This window comes from Thermobia domestica, chromosome 3, assembly GCF_964235325.1.
Source record: "Thermobia domestica chromosome 3, izTheDome1.hap1.1, whole genome shotgun sequence".
Classification (NCBI taxonomy): Eukaryota; Metazoa; Arthropoda; class Insecta; order Zygentoma; family Lepismatidae; genus Thermobia; species Thermobia domestica.
Window position 1 is genome coordinate 241,665,404 of NC_137456.1, and position 17,345 is coordinate 241,682,748.

The 17,345-nt window shown below is 35.9% G+C and overlaps 1 protein-coding gene across 3 annotated transcripts in view; it reads left to right on the plus strand.

Moving 5' to 3' along the window:
• Positions 1 to 2,799: 2,799 nt before the first annotated feature.
• LOC145680993 (leucine-rich repeat-containing protein 51-like) overlaps positions 2,800 to 17,345 on the plus strand; it is a 138,254-nt gene continuing 123,708 nt past the window's right edge. For all 3 annotated transcript variants that reach the window (XM_081752257.1, XM_081752258.1, XM_081752255.1), the window contains exon 1: positions 2,800 to 3,383. In XM_081752257.1, coding sequence (XP_081608383.1) covers positions 3,022 to 3,383 — 362 coding nt within the window. In that variant the 5' untranslated portion in view covers positions 2,800 to 3,021. The remainder of the gene's footprint in view (positions 3,384 to 17,345) is intronic.

The following is a 17,345-nucleotide window of genomic DNA, read 5'->3' on the forward strand; positions in this document are numbered from 1 at the left end:
ATATATATATATATTTAAAACATTGCTTTTGCTGAGAACATTTCAGTTAGTGACAAACCATTTCAGTGTTTCTCCCTGACTTATTATATACAGTATATATTCTATAGTTATTGGGAACTGAATTAAGTGTTTTCTTTAATCGCTTATGAAACATTGCAATAGATTGGAGAAATACGGGCTGACCGGATGTTCCAGTGACCAAAGTGGCACCAACTGCGTTGTTTCATAGCTCGTTATCTGTGCTTTCTCACGCCATAGTTATCGCCGTGTCAAGTGCATTATGGGCAGCTGACTAAAATTAACATAAATTATTTTCCGTATTCTGTTTGTATATGCATACAGGTGAGTTAACTGAGTGATTTTTGAAATGAACTGCCAACCCTCTTTAATTGACCATTGCAACCCGTACCTTGAGCTTTGGTGCTCAGGGAGTTTGACTCGGATATTGTACGCAACCACCACGCACGTTGCGTTGGGAACCAAGTACGATTGTGTGTTAAGGGGCACAAGCTATTAGCCGGTGAAGGACATTTTCTTACGGCTAGCCCCCAACTAGTGAAGTCTCAGGTCCACGAACCTTGTGCGTTTAAAAAGTTATACACGCGCCTTCCAACATTAGCATTTTAATTCTTTTTTTTTTATTATTTTTGCTGAAGAATCACCTTTACGCTTCAGGATTGTTCGACGCCGCAACTGGATTCATCGTGGGACGATCCAGACAACTTTTCCCCAGTGCTAATACCCCAAGTGCGTCAATGGTGTGAGAGAAGCACTTGTCGTGAAATCCGAATTATAATCTCATATATTAAATATATATATGAAGGGCTATATTGCCTTAAAAGGGCAAAGTGTGATTTCAATGACGAAAATTATTATACATATTCAGTGTGTGTTCATTCCTCTTCGTATTTTTTTATATATATAATAGTGTTCTAATTCATAAGTATAGTGTCATTTACTCCAGTGTGTTTTCGTTGTTTGTATGAGTGATATTTGTGTGCGTTGTGGTCTGGATGACCATCTGATCGTCCGTGAGGTTTTCGAGACGAGACACCCGAACCTCTCGGCGCCTAATGCTCATCTCATTATTGAGACCGATGAGCGACTTGGAAACAGTTTGTAATCTCTTCTTGGAGAGGTCCTTCATCGTCCTGTCCACGTAAGTTCAAGTATCAGGAAGATACTTATTGGTAGGACCACGAACCACGAACAGCGACCAGATTACACGGAGTGGTTACAAATAAATGTTCACCCAAACAGAGACCTCGAATTGAAATGGTTACAAATAAATGAAGCCCGAACAGCGACCCGACACCCGGGCGATCAATCATATTCATGATTTCTGTCATTGTACAGTGCGTCCCACTAGCTTTCAAACCCGAAAAAAAAGTCAAAATTTCCGAACAAATGTACATAAGAAAATTAAATTCACAATACACGTACCATGTTTCATGCTAAACACGAGAAAGGGTTGAACAGAAGCACACACCTCAAAACAAAGACTATAGGTGGCGCCAGGGGAAGTACTGCTTGGCGTGTTACGCGTGCGTTAGTGTGACTCGAGTCGCTGCATCGCGAGGATGGTTCTGTACACTGTACAGGAACGCGTGTTCATTGTTAAAAAATATTGGATATCGGGATCGTATCAGACCGTTCAACGTGAATTTTGCCTTGAATTTGGATGCCGTAAAGGACCATCGAAATAATCAATACATCATTTGGTGAAAAGTTCGAAACAACAGGAACGTTGCTTACGAGACATGGAGGCGCGCGTCCACAGATGTCCGAGCAGACAGTACAGAATGTTCGGCAACGTCTTTTGCAGTCCCCTAAGAAGAGCCTGCGTCGATTATCACAAGCGGAAGGGATGTCAAAGCCAACTGAGCAAAGAGCCGCCAAAAGAGCCAAGCTGTTTCCATATCGCGTTACACTCGTCCAGAAGTTGAAGACTACAGATTGGGAAAAGCGCGTGATGTATTGTCGTTGGTTGCAAGCATTGTTGCCTGACAATCCAGGAATCCTATACTATACTTGGTTCACGGATGAAGCTTGGTACCATCTCTCCGGTTATGTGAACTCGCAGAATACTCGGGTGTTGGCCGCCGAAAATCCGCATTTGTACTATTAGATTCCACTTCATTCCTTGAAGGTGGGAGTTTGGTGTGCAATTTCCCGATAGCGTATCATTGGACCCATTTTCTTTGAAGATACAGTAAACACAAGTTTACTTACACATCTTCAGTGAATTTGTGAATCACTTGGACGATCAAGAACTGCGTCGCGGTTATTTCCAACAAGACGGAGCAACATGCCATACTTCCAACGTGGCCATGGCAGAAATTGAGTCGTTTTTGGTGACAGGTTAATCTCCAAAGGATTGTGGCCGCCAAGATCCCCGGATTTAACACGACCAGTTTTCTTCTTATGGGGTTTTCTTAAAGGTTGTGTGTACAGAAACAACCCACGATCACTGAAAGGGTTGCGAAACAACATTGAGAATTCGATTCATGAGATCACACCAGAGACCCTACATCGGACTTTTCACAATATGGAACGCCGTGTACAAACATGTTTTGACGTACAGGGAGGACACTTTCAGCACCTGCTGTGACGGTCATGTATTCAGCATGAAACAAGGTACGAGTATTGTGAATTTCATTTTCCTATGTATATTTGTTCGGAAATTGTAACTTTTTTTTTTCCGGGCTCGAAAGCTAGTCGGACGCACTGTATTTAGGCACTCAACAAACTAGGACAAATTTTGTGTCAGGAAAGGGAAACTTTCCAATGGAAACTTACCAACACTGATAGAGGCTTTAAGCAAACAACGAAGTTCTTCAAACGTGTTGTTTTAAAAAAGTAATTATTCTGTAATTTTTAAAGATCTGATTGCATGTTTGATTGCAAGTATGAAATTACTTCTATGAACGTTCTTGTAAGCCATTTCATTAACACTGGCAGCATGAAATAAAAGGGAAGTATAAAGCACAGTTGCAAATTAGTATTAAATTTGGAGCCATAATGGCCTGTGAATCGTCTGTTAAGTTGGAATTTTTGTGCAAAGAAGAAATTAATTATGGTTTTCCTCAGGAAGATCCACTCGGAGGGAAAGGATGGACATACGAAATGATAACTGACAACAAAGAATTAATATTATCTACAACCAAAGCAGAGCAAACAATAGAGAAGGATGTAGCTGTGTATTCTTCGGATGTCAAATTAAACATTGATACGTTGAAATCTGAATATGCAGTAAAAGATCCTGCCTTTGAAAATAATATAGAAACACTAAGAAAAATAGAGGTTGAAGAGACTTGCGCTTCTTACTGTGATGACTACAAGCAATTAACGATAAGTAGTTCAAATTCAGTTGGACCGGAAAGGTAATGTAAAATTTTCTATACACTGACTGGTTCAGATTTATAATACAGTTACATGAGTACGAAATTTTATAGTTGTAAGAAATAGTTACGGGAAATAGGCCTATGTTGAACGTAAATTAATAATCAACAGTTTGGAAGTGGCGCGTCACACATAGACGGGAAGGTTCTAGATTACTAGTCCCCCATGTAGATTAGTAGCTGGGTTGGTTTCTTTCTGTACTAAAGTTTATACTTTTAATTTACACAGTATTGCCGAGCGAGTGCAGGCGGGTTAGAGCCCCGCAGGGCACGTTGTTTTCTGCCTTTATTACCGCTCAATAGCAAGGGGGACTAGAATCTAGTACCTTGGCCACATAGACTAGTTGTACCCACAAACACAAGTGAGTGCACCCATCTTAATGAAGGAATGATTACCTAATTATTGAATACACATCTCAAACCAATCTTGTAGATATTTTTGATATGGGTACTTTCCGATAGTGTTCCATATATAGAGGGCTGTTTAAGAGAAAACCTCCGTGGCTGAATGGGATCTGAAAATTTCCGAAATACAAACGTGATGTTTTTTATACCGGACCAAACGTATAGATGTTTTTAACTTATCCCCAAGTTATCTCGAATACGCCTGTTTTCCGTAGGTCTTCAAAAGATATTAATAAAACGTAAGGTATAAGTCTAACAAAAAGTAGGTGAATATTTATTGAAAAATCTATACATAAATTCATTGCATATTTTACTTCATTTTCTGAAGTCGGCTGTTTTTGTTTTCAACAATCATTTTTGGGGGACGGAGTTACACTCATTAATGTAGTTTCACATCACAGCGCTCCAGTGTACGTGCACAATAAGTATTATTATGTAAAAGACATGAATCAAGTTGTGCTAGGTCGCCACTTGAAAGAAGTAGGGCTATGTAAATCAGGGCAGAACCGCAGCATGTTGGCCGGAGAGAAAGGGAAGTGTTGCGTCGGTAGGGAACAGGCGCGTCACCACAGGTCAATATACATGTGAACAAGGATACGACAGAACACTGTATGTGGCATAAAGTTTATTATTTTTCATGCTTAATTGTGTATTTTTACGCTACTAAAGATGTTATATGAAACATTCCAATACGTTGTCATTGCTTACATATTTTTGTTCCAATATAATACGTTACTAACGTAAATTTTGCAATTATGTTGATCGTTTAAGTCTCAGACATTTCCCTAGTGTCGCGATATTTACTTTTATACTTCATTTCATTTACAATGGTTACTAGCTACTTTGTGTATAAATCCGCGCATAACAGGTTCGATCTCGATTAATTTATTTTTATGAAGGTAGGCATCTTACAAGTTAGAACACAACATATTTACAATATCTATGTACTAGTCTATTAAAATATTATTTCGAATTGGGTCAAGATTTTACTTTGACTCGAGCAGTGACTTGAATCGGTTCTTATGGGTTCAGTCACTTTCTGGAACTGTTTGTGCCTTTGGTGCTTTCACGTGGTATATAGTCCACTTTTCACACGCAAATTTATTAACCGTTTAAGGACTGGACATGGATCCACCGGTGCGAATTCTTCAAAATTTCAATTTCTGTCTTATCTTCACACCTAATCAAATTTCTGTTTTGATTTATCGCGTACCGTTTTATGACGTGATGGTCCTTTTTGGGAATATTGGTACCTCGCGTTTGCCGAATTCACTTCTTTGGTTTACTTTCACAAAACTTTCTATAATTATTTAATTAATTAATTACATTAATGAATTTCATACAGACTACGTTTCTATGACTTCATTACACAAACACACGCATATATATATATATATATATATATATATATACACGAAATACGATTTGCATATCTTCCCTACACATTACTTATATTAATACTTAGAAGTAAAATAAGACATTGTTTTTACACAGAGCAAATTCAAATATGTCTAACATTTCTTCTCTTGTTACATTCGTGGTAGATATGAGGGTAAATATATGTTGGAGGGCTCGATGTTTTTACGTATGAGTACACTTGAATACCTACGAGCTTTTATTTTAGGATATATATTTACTATTCGTGCTATTAACTTACTCTTAGTATATGTACATGTATTTATTAGTATCTTTGTTAGCTGTATATAACTAGTACTTTTTGGAAATTGAAAAACGTATATTCGCAACAAAAAAAAAAGAAAAAAAAGTCTTTCCAATTCGATACTAGTCACGAATTTTGCTGAGCATAAGCTAACAGTCTTTCTTCAGGTCTTTAAAAAGATGCTTACAACCCACGGTACTTGAAAACACTTCTGATGTAACCTCTTTTGACACAGAAAACACATTTTTCTTGCATTAGATTTGCACACTACTCAGCGTTCTTGTGATGCATCTACAATGTAATGCGTGTCAGATTTTCGAGCTTCGATAGGGATATTCAATCTTTGACCTAACCTAATTGATGTCATGTTTCCAATGCGAAGAAGACGCATGTTAACTTCCCTGAAAAACTATAGATGTGTGAGTTCATTGTTCGTGTTGAATTCGCAATGCAATTTCCAAGAAGAAACAACTGCTAAATTGAGCGCAATATTGAAAAAAATCCACGACCATTTTTTTGGATCTGAGTTTGGGTCTGTATGATGCAGGAAGACGATCCATAATGTCAACTCCTCCCATTGCTTCATTGTACTTTTGAATAACGACTGGTCGACTAATTGGAACCCTTTTCCAATGTACACGAGAGTATCTCGTCACTGATCCTACTGGCAAGTATGTAAAACAATTTGAACCAACACTTACAACCGCACTGTAATTTCACCTTATAAAGCACACATAACCATCACTTTTCACGTCACTTTCCTCTTTCGTCCTTAGCAAACTTCTCTGTGGAGTCAGAGGACACTGTTGAACACGATTATCTCTTACTCTCCTAGTTGCTCGATTGCCGTTTCCTCCTAACTCTAAAAGAACATCATAAGAGGTAAAGAAATTATAGAAAAAGACTTCGTGCTGGTCATTATTTTCTATGATTGATGTGAGACTACGAATAATTTGTTCCTAATGGGATATTCTCCTTAAGGTTACCAGTACTATTGTCTTTTGCACCATAGAGGTCCATTGCATATGGATAACCGTTAGAAAAACATATTTTGTAACCAAAAGGGATTGGTTTTCCTCTAATAAATATTTTGCAGGTGTGACGCCCATAGCACGGAACCATGCTTTCATCAATGCTCAGAGATTGATGAAAGATACCAAACTTCTGCAAGTTCTTCTGTAGTTCATCGAATATACGTCTTATTTTCCCAAATTTATCACTTCTTGGTAAGTTAGAATTGTCAACAATATGGAAATATTTCTTTGTTCGAAACGGGCTCTTGGCATTACGGATGACTCAATCTGTTTATACAGGTCGTCTGCTGTACTCCAGTAGGACATCTTAGAGGAAGAATATGATACCCACTGAGAAGTAAACCAAAAAATTGTTGTAATTGTTCATATGATATTTTTATGTGTGGAGCTCACTTCTGCTGTGCGTACAAATTAGACATTGTAACAAGGTGCTCAATGTATGATGGAAGCAAAATCTTGAAGAAAATATCTATCGGAGAACTGCCGTCAAGATGAGGGTGAAAAACCAAAACTTTTTCTAGTGAACAGGAAATGGGATTGAGGCTAGTTTTCGCAAGATTTTTCCACTTAGGCACACACTGTTCCCTTTACTTTTTTAGATGATGAAGTTTATGGTGTATTTTCGAGCTCATTTGCGTCAAAGATGTCATTATTCACTGCCACTATCAACTCAACACATACGTCCTTAGGCATAACAGGAACTAATTCGTCTTCACTTATGTGCTCCTCGTCTGCTGTCATCTGTTTCATCTGGAGGGAGAATGCAAACATCCGTTTCCTCATTTTCAGAAACACACAAAGTCTCCAACGTGTTTACTATTTCATCTAGCTTAAGAAATTTCCTTGCCATTTCGCGATTTTAGGCAAAAAATATTCAAACTAAATCGCTACGTACATATGTTCCCAAATGGGAACATTAAACTATTTCACTTGCGCATTAAGAAAATACAAAAGACCACACACATTAAACTCTCAACTGTCCACAAACAGTCTTGCCAACTTCTATATTACGTCGTAACCACGCAGTATTGCAACCTCTTGTAAAAAGCATGAAAACTTCAATTGTAAAAAATCGAAAGAAATTATTTAATATACATTGTTGTGAAATTAAGGGAAATAAAACAATTAACAATTCATTCATTTATACCACTTAATGTCGGGCAGAAATATAGAAGATACACAACACTAGAGCACTGAAAATTTCCTGTTTCTAAAAGGAAACAATGGTACCTAAACGGTTAACGAAAAAGTTACATACTTACTGTACGAATCAGCTGAGCGTTTGAAGGGAGTTAAAAGCTACGCAAATGTAATTTCATTGTACGTTTATCACCATGATAATACCACTCGGCGTTACGTCACGATCAAGTGGAGCGACTGGAATGTAATTCCTAAACTGCTCCGGGAACCTGGTCAGAAAAATCGGTTGCACTGTGCGAGTCAAAGTAAAACCTTGCCCGAATTTGTTATATATTGTTTACAATTTGTGAATTTTACAGTAAATCTGTAAAAAAATTAATGCTTGCGAGTTGATTCTTCTGATACAGAAATTCACAGAGTAGAGTTTTAAAATTTTAAAGCAGTTGCATCGAACACAACATAGTTTCGAAGAAATCGTAGCCTTTATATAAATGCTTGGTTATAAACTTAACTGGAGAGAAGGAAACATCAAAGAAGTAAGGTTAGTTGAAAATTTACACACACTCGCACTTATATATATATATATATATATATATATATATATATATATATATATATGTAGAACAAATCAATCACGTGTCAAACATGGAACTCGGTTCGTAGTCTGGTTTGAATCAATGAGTTGAAGTACACAAGTAACTTACAAATCAGGAGAAGAGTACTATCAAGGTGAGAGACCATTTAGGGTTTGGAATCTAGGGAGATATGAAAATAATCGAAAAGGCCAGCTTTCAGTATTCAATCCATTGTCTTGGAGTTCACTAAACTAATCGGTGGTAGATTCAGTAACACTAAGCCCAAAGTAAGTCAAGAACAATCTCAATTCGCACATTGATATTTATTTTCCTCATTTATAATAATAATAAATATAATAATAATTGTTATTATTAATAGTGAATTGTAATTTTACCGGATTAGACATGGATAACGCAAAAGTATTACTCTTCTGTATTTATTTTCGTCAGTTTTTTAAAAATTATTTTCATGCAATTGCTGGTGTTTCAACTGCAGATAATGAAATAGAAGTTAATGCCGTTGACAGTAATAACATTTGCTAACGAAGTAGAATAAAAATTCTTTATTTTAAATTAGTTTTTTGAACAAAACATGTAAGAAATATAAATGCAAAATGTATATTGATAATCATATTCGTTGAGTAATTGAGAAAAACACAGCATGCAGTTTATTTACTGATATGAAGAACAAATCTCAGTAATACTCTCCCTCTTTAATATTGAGAATGGCGCCAATGATCCGTAATGTTTCGAAACCCGTTTCAAGGAGGAAGAGCTAGGAAATAGTTCGTAACATACCTAAGTTCATATTTACACTCCTATAGATTCTAGAAAAGATATTAACCCATTTCATTGATCTGACAAAATTGACGTGATTTCAAATTGCACCTTACATTAAAAAAGAATATCCGCCATTAATCGTTCAAAATTCAGTGCGTGCATCTAATAGAGCTACAGTACAACCCCTCAAATCCGAACTAATTGGGGCTAAAGCCTGTTCGGATTTCGGGGAGTTCGGATTACCCGGGAAATAATATTACGTACTTATTTTGTCACTGAATTGGCGGTAAAACAACGACTGAGGTTAGACAGGGTGGCCCAGTGGTCGAAGAGGCAGTGACCTTGACTGGCGGGTGTACACTCATGTCCAAAATGATTGGAACAACACCCGTCAGCCACTCCAAACAACGTGATGTTCATGAGACGCTGGCTTGGAATTGCCTCCGCGGGAAGATTTTCTAATCTGCGACAGTTAAAGATAACTGACTTTAAGTAAAAAATGAGTGTTTGTTTAATCTTGTGTTGTTATTTTTCGTGTGAATCGTAATCCAGTTAAACTAAAATGATTTCATTGTTTTGGATTTTTTGAAATACGTAAGTAAACGTAAACTATTTCCTATTTTATCTAAACTTAACTGTATTTTATTACGTTTCGAATAAGCATTAAGTCTAAATATGTTGAAACCTTAAAAAAAAAAAAAACTAAATTTGTGTGATTAAATCTCTTTTTCTTTTTTCATTTTCCAGCTGTAGTTATTTTTTTTTTCCTGAGAACGTGTTCGGATTTGCCGGGTTTTCGGATTTCCGGGGTTCGGATTTGAGGGGTTGTACTGTATTGGTAAATTTTCATGCCTCATACCTATGCATTCTTACACTTTTCCAAATTCTAATAAAAAAAAAGAAAAATATTTATTCCATTCTAGAAATGTCAGTATGATTATTTAAAATGAAACATTTCCATGATAGTTTCTCATATTGTAATAAATGGCAGGTGTAAATTTAGAATAAATTGAAAATAGAAGGAAGAAAAGACTTTCGTTGCTGATACCTAATGATATTTTTACAGTATATAGCATAACATTATAGGAAACTAGCAGCGTTCACCCCGCTTCGCTGCGGTCACCCCGGAACGCAATAAACGTTGTTACTTAGATAATTTTTACTTTTTCGCTTTCAAGTGATATGATAAAAACCATAGAAGATTGCAGTAAATGTTAACATTATATCGCCTGTCATTTATGTTAACCCGCCCCGCTTCGCTGCGGTCACCCCGGAACGCAATAAACTTTGTTACTTAGATAATTTTTACTTTTTCGCTTTCAAGTGATATGATAAAAACCATAGTAGATTGCAGTAAATGTTAACATTATATCGCCTGTCATTTATGTTAACCCGCCGAGTGACACGGTCATGCGGGTTGCATATAAATACGTTTATTTTTATACCTATGATGAACTAACAAAGGATTTGTACGTTATGGACACTTGAATGGTCAATTATCTCAAGACACTGGTAATTAAAAATTAAAGTGATATGATAAAAACCACCTAGGGTCCAAATCCTAATAACCCCCCAAAAATGAAAGAAATTGGTTCAGCCGTATTAGCGTGATGAGCTAACAAAGGATTTGTGCGTTCTCTTTTATATAATAGATAGCAGCGTTCACCCCGCTTCGCTGCGGTCACCCCGGAACGCAATAAACGTTGTTACTTAGATAATTTTTACTTTTTCGCTTTCAAGTGATATGATAAAAACCATAGAAGATTGCAGTAAATGTTAACATTATATCGCCTGTCATTTATGTTAACCCGCCCCGCTTCGCTGCGGTCACCCCGGAACGCAATAAACTTTGTTACTTAGATAATTTTTACTTTTTCGCTTTCAAGTGATATGATAAAAACCATAGTAGATTGCAGTAAATGTTAACATTATATCGCCTGTCATTTATGTTAACCCGCCGAGTGACACGGTCATGCGGGTTGCATATAAATACGTTTATTTTTATACCTATGATGAACTAACAAAGGATTTGTACGTTATGGACACTTGAATGGTCAATTATCTCAAGACACTGGTAATTAAAAATTAAAGTGATATGATAAAAACCATCTAGGGTCCAAATCCTAATAACCCCCCAAAAATGAAAGAAATTGGTTCAGCCGTATTAGCGTGATGAGCTAACAAAGGATTTGTGCGTTCTCTTTTATATAATAGATATTTTTTTCACTCAGGTAATAGGTATAAGAAAATTTCAAATTATATCCTTTGCGTTGAGAAGCAGAAAGCTACCATTACAAATTGGAAGTACGATAACATTTGAATTAGAATGATTGGTTACTTTTTCGTAACGTTTTCTGGACTTATAGTTTTTAATCCAGACCATACTACTTGAATGTGCGAAATGTGTAATTTTTTATCTTGTAATTTTTATGAGATAAATGTATTAACTTTCGAGCTTTACCTTTAGGGAATTGAGAAAAATGTAAGAATGTACCTACCTACAAGTTACAAAACGAGTTTAGTTCGTTCTATTTCAAATACATTCGGGATTAGAATATCTTGTTTCCACCTTATTGAAACCTATCGTCGAAATATATATTTGACATCATGCTAACTCTACTCGCAAACCATGAGAAAATTCTGGATCGTTGTATATATTCTTGTTGCACGGTTGAGCATCTAAAGTGCTGCTTTTTGGCTTGTAACTGCGGATGGTTCAAATTGAGATCCTGTCATTTTTTCGGTGAGTGACATAAATTGATGTATTTGGGAATTTAGGAAACGTAAATGATCCCTAGTACAAGCCACGAAAAATTTCCCGACCGCTCTGTTTCAAGTATATTTTGAACTTCAACCAGCTACTGTATTGTATTTTTTATTTTTTTGCTTCTAACTCCAGAAAGTGGAACCTGAGGTCAGGTCTTCCTTACTAGATGAATAAAATAAATCATGTGTTGTTTTTATTTCTAGATTTTGGACGTGAGAATGACCCTAGATACAAAACAATTATTTTTTTATCTGTTTCGTTTCAAAAGTCTAGTGATATTGTGCGGATTATTCTCGCCATGGTAGCCTGTAATTATATGTAGTTTCGGCCTTATTTAACTTTTATTATACGAGTGAAATAAATATTTGTGTGATCTCTTAACAGTGAATGAATTACACTCTGCATTTTTTAGAAATTTCTTCTTGTAAGCTTTAGTAGAAAATATATTGTAAAATCAAGATTTTTTTTTTTCATTTCTTAAAATGGTTTCGAATCTGAAATTCGAAATTTATTTCTTCTAGTTTCGAATCTGGCATAATACCACCTCTAAATTTTTGAATTCTGTACAGAAGTCTTTGTGATAAGTTATTGTGCATAATGTGCATAAAACAGAAGACAGCTTTTGAGTCTTTTAAGCTGTTACGTGCATAAGTTACAGAAGTCTTACAGAACGGTTTGTCTGTCAAAAGCTATCAGAACAGGAATTGCAAAAGAACCGAGAAATGGATTTCGGAATCGGTTGAGCGTCCGAAGAATAGGTTTCATCTCCTCTGTTTACTCTATTCATGCCTGAAGTGGTTAAAATTTTTCATTTTCAATTTGAACGTTTATTCCCAGAAGGCGAAAATTTTAATATAACTTAAGCGGATGTTTGTGCACGATTCATCGTCTTAGCACAATATTCAGCCTATTCAATTTATTTATTTATTTATTTATTAAACAATCACTACATACAACTCAGAGGCCATTTTATAGTGGATACGTAGCAACAGCAATAAAAATCAAAGGGAGTTGGAAAGCTGTCGGCCAGGGCCTATTTAGTTGGTACTATCCCGGTATTTGCCTAGTATAGCACTGAGAGAGACAGGGAGACCCCAGTCAGGATGGTCGGCAACGGGAATCGAACCCACGACCTCCCCAATGCGAAGCCAACGCTCTACTGCTTGAGCTATTTCGCTCGCTTCTCCCGAAACCGGAAGTAGTTCAAATTTACTATTACGTCCGGTTTATGACTGATTCCCGTACAAGATAAACGGTCAATGCTTTCAAGATGATTTTTCTTATCAGTATTTCAGTGTCTTAAGAATAGGTCCCATTTCGTCCGTTAACCCTGTTTTCAAACCAAAAATTATTCAGTTTAGTCACTTTGATTTTAGCCTTTATTGCCACAGAACGTAGCTGTAATACAAAACGAGAAGCGATTGTTTGTAAACGATTCGGTATCTATATATAACATACGTATCATGACTGTCTATAACTCTGTCAAAACCGGTTGTTGTTCAAATTCACTATTACTTCAGCTTTCACATTTTCTGCTAACTCCTATTCAAACCGGAGCAATTGAAACCGAGTATGATGCATTAAGGTTTAAATATTTGTCGCCATAGAACGATAACGATAACAGATATTGACAAACATTTTTTTTTACATTCAGAAACAGTTTAAAGACAACATACTACACGCGCAACACTCTAGCAAATAGGGAAGCTTTCGAAATTTAATAATTTAATTCGATTCTATACTGACTTCTATATATTAAAGACGGTAAGGGATGTGGAGATATGCTTTGTTGCAAGCAGTTCAGCTTCCAAATTTAGGTTCCATCTTCGTTAAGCCTCTATTCAAACCGCTAATTTTTTAAACGACCATTTCTACTTTCAACATTATTGCTTCTGAACAAAGACAGACAAGCGTGTGTATGTGAATTTATCTTGGTTCTTCTTTTTTGTTCATTTCAATATTTCATTCCTTTGTCATCATTCGTTTCTCCCTTAGCCTAGCTGACATATCCGTGAGACTTGAAACTAAAGAATTCATTTAATTTAATTTTGAATGAAAATTGGTCAATGGTTGATCATTCACCTCTGATACACGGGGGCCATGTTGCGATCCCATCTCGCGCCAATCGGATTTTGTGGTAGACAAACTCCGTGTAAGTAGGTTTCCTTGGAGTTCTTCTATTTTCGTTGTTTCAATATTTCATCCATTTCTCATAATCACTGTCTCGTTTAGCCTGGTCGGCATAAACGTGTGACATAACACATAGATCTCATTTTCGTATCAAAACGAAAACGGTAGCAGGTAGGGTAACTCGGCTCTCAAAACAAATCGGCGTTTAATTGCAACATATCATAACGAGAAACACTTTTGTGCAGAGGATTCAGCTTCGCAACACAATGTATAATGACTATCGTCTACAATCTTAAAGTGAGGCTGCACTGGCTCAGTAGTAGAGCGTTCTCTTCTGGTGTATGGGTCCTTGTTTCGACAGCAAGTCGTGCCAAGTGAACTTTGTGTTGAACAAACACCGTGTGCGTGGGTTATGTCGGACTTATTCCTCTACTATCATTCCACAATTTTTTTAATTTCTTATCATCACTGTCTCCTTTAGCCTAGCCGGCGGAAACGTAGAACATAAAACTTTCTAGAATTTTAAAATGGGAAGTTGATCATATTTACATTTACGTCCAATTTCAAAACTGATTTTCTTACAGCAAAAGTGCTAAAAGCTATTAACTTGCGGTTTTTTCCTATCGATTTGGCATTTAAAGAACATGTTCAATACCTCCGTTGAGATACTATTCAAAGAAGAAGTGATTAGAAATAACGATGTTGTTTCAGCATTTATCGCCATACAACAAACACGGTAATATATAGGGTTAAGTATTTTCTTCAAACGGTTCAACGTGACTATTTACAGCACTATACGAGAAACGGAAGTCTTAGATTTACCATTGCGGTTTGAACACTGATTTCCGTAGAGCCAAAATGCTAAGAAATAGGGATGTGTTCTTCGAGTCGAGTTTGCTTGTCGAGAAAACGTTAAGTTTTCCCGTAGATGCTCTATTCAAACCATAGGTGTTTAAAATTACCAGTTTCCAGTTTTTACTTTTATCGACATAAAACGAAAATTGTAACAAATAGCGTGTAATTATTTTATTTAAAAAGATTTCAGCCATTTTCAGCGTCTCAGGACAAGTTAGCGTAACTTCCGACAACAATGTTCCAAAACAGAAATTGTTTCAAGCTTACCATTATTACCAGTTTTAACACTTAAATCTATAGAACAAAAACGATTTAACATATCGATATGAATGTTTTTAATTCGTTTAGTTCGAGAGGAATTGGCTTTGTTTTACGTTAATTCTAAGATTAAACCGGAAGAATTTAAAATTGTGCATTTCTGGTTTCAAAGCTTATCATAATAGAACCCAAATGATAATAGATGTCGGAAAATTATCCATGAAATGGATATAACTTCTGCTTCTTATATAAAACCTCACAACCCACAGCAGCGTATCGAAACGGGAAGTGGTTGAATTTATTTGTATCTCTGGTATCAGATTTTGGTAGAGAAAACCTCGAGAAGCTATACAGAAATATTTTTTGCGGCTTTTTCAGCGTCCCAAGTGTAGTTTCTATCTCATCCCTCCACCCTCTATTCAAATTGGAAGTGCTTGTAATTAAGGATAGTTTTCAACATTTATCTGCATAGAATTAATAGAGTAAGGGAAAATAAGGCCTTCTTTACATGGAATCAGTGTCCAAGGAATAAACACTATCTTTGACCTTGGTCTCTATTGCAACCAGTACTTACCAATGTATTACCTCCAGTCTGAATATTGAATTCGCTTAGTTTGGACATCTTAGTTTCAAACTTTAAAACTATATTCACTTGTATAACTTCAGTATTTGTACGGATGACTCGTGTAATATATGTGACTAGGTTGACTCCTAGTCATAGATGAAACAATTCGAGAAGATATGTGGTAGACGTGCAAGATGTAGCTCCTTCACCCTTTTTCCTCCAGTGCCACCAATTACTGGTATTTTAACTACTATCCTAAAGTAAAGCAACGATATTTAATTCGTCGTTAAGACAATAATATATGTATTACCCACGCCACGTTCTTACCATTTCGACATTTACCTTGTATATCTCACACATTCGCTAACATCCTATCACATATTCAATCAATTAAAAGCATTTTACAAGCAACTCGTTTAACTTGATCATTTGTAGCTCTCTTACTGTAAAAAAATATTTCGGTGAGATTTTTAAACAGCTTTGTATTTCCTCATTTTCATATGTACGATACTTTGTCAGCTTCTATCATTCTGCTAAGTATCTTATAAATAACGTTCCGACGTCTCCTTTAGCCTAACCGGCATAACCGTGGCATGTAAAACTCGTTCCGACGTGTCATTAGAGCCATGCTGAAGAGTTTGACGGCCTCTACTATGACGGTAATCATACGTCAAAACGATTTTGCATTAACTTGCAGTAAAGCACCGGGCTTACAAGTGTAAGGTCGTGAGATCGATTCTAATTTGTGTCTCACTTTTTTGGTATGCAATGATATATTCGTTAGTACATGTATAATTATATCAGTAAACTTTCGTCCCGTTCAATGAATTTTATTCATGTGTGTGTTACAAAAGTTTACTAGCTTGTAAAATTCTAAAGCAAAATACCAAGGATATGTTGTAGAAGAAATTTCTTTTGGATGTATAATAATTTATGTAAGTGATAGTTGTTGATGTGATCATGAAGATAATTGTAGATATTTGTATAGACCTATCACACATCTACAGTTGTATTTTTTAACATATGGCCTGTAAACATTATTTGCAATTGAGTAGAAATGAGATACTGTCTGGTGACCAGATTAATAAGATATCTCAACTGTAAATAATACACATGTAATAGTACGTTGAAAAAAATATCATGTACCCAACTATCTCGCCTTTAATTAAGCTGAATAACATTACATTGTGCAATATATTGCATTATATAGATGGTTAATAACATGCAGGAAAGAAGACCTACGAATTTTCAAAACAAAATTTTGAGTAAGTTACTTAACGTTATGTGAAGTTAATGAAGGTTCACGTTTCTACATGTATAGTTGGTGTATACAAAAGAAAGCTATCACATATATTTAAAAAGTAATGTAATCAAAATATCTGAGGTAATAGGTTCACTTTGTTTGCGACAGAAATATGCATGAGAATTGTGATATTCTTCTGAAAGTATAAAACTATGTAGACTGGTTTTTAGGACAGAAGCGACAAAAGGATATTATACAACAGAAACCTATTAAACTGCGTGATGGAAATCCAGGGTAGCGTGGTTTAATCGTTGATTATATCCAGCAGAGATATTTTTTCTGACGCCATGAGCCTACGGGAATACTTAATCACAGCGTGTCTGTGTTTTGTATATTACCGTATGTTTACTAAAGTTTAACGATGAAGAGTATATTACATTTTCTTCAGTTTTCACATATGCAGGTTAAATTACACAGCAAAAATTACTATCAAATCTTCTAATGGAACTCGGGTCTGTTGGAAATATTTAAC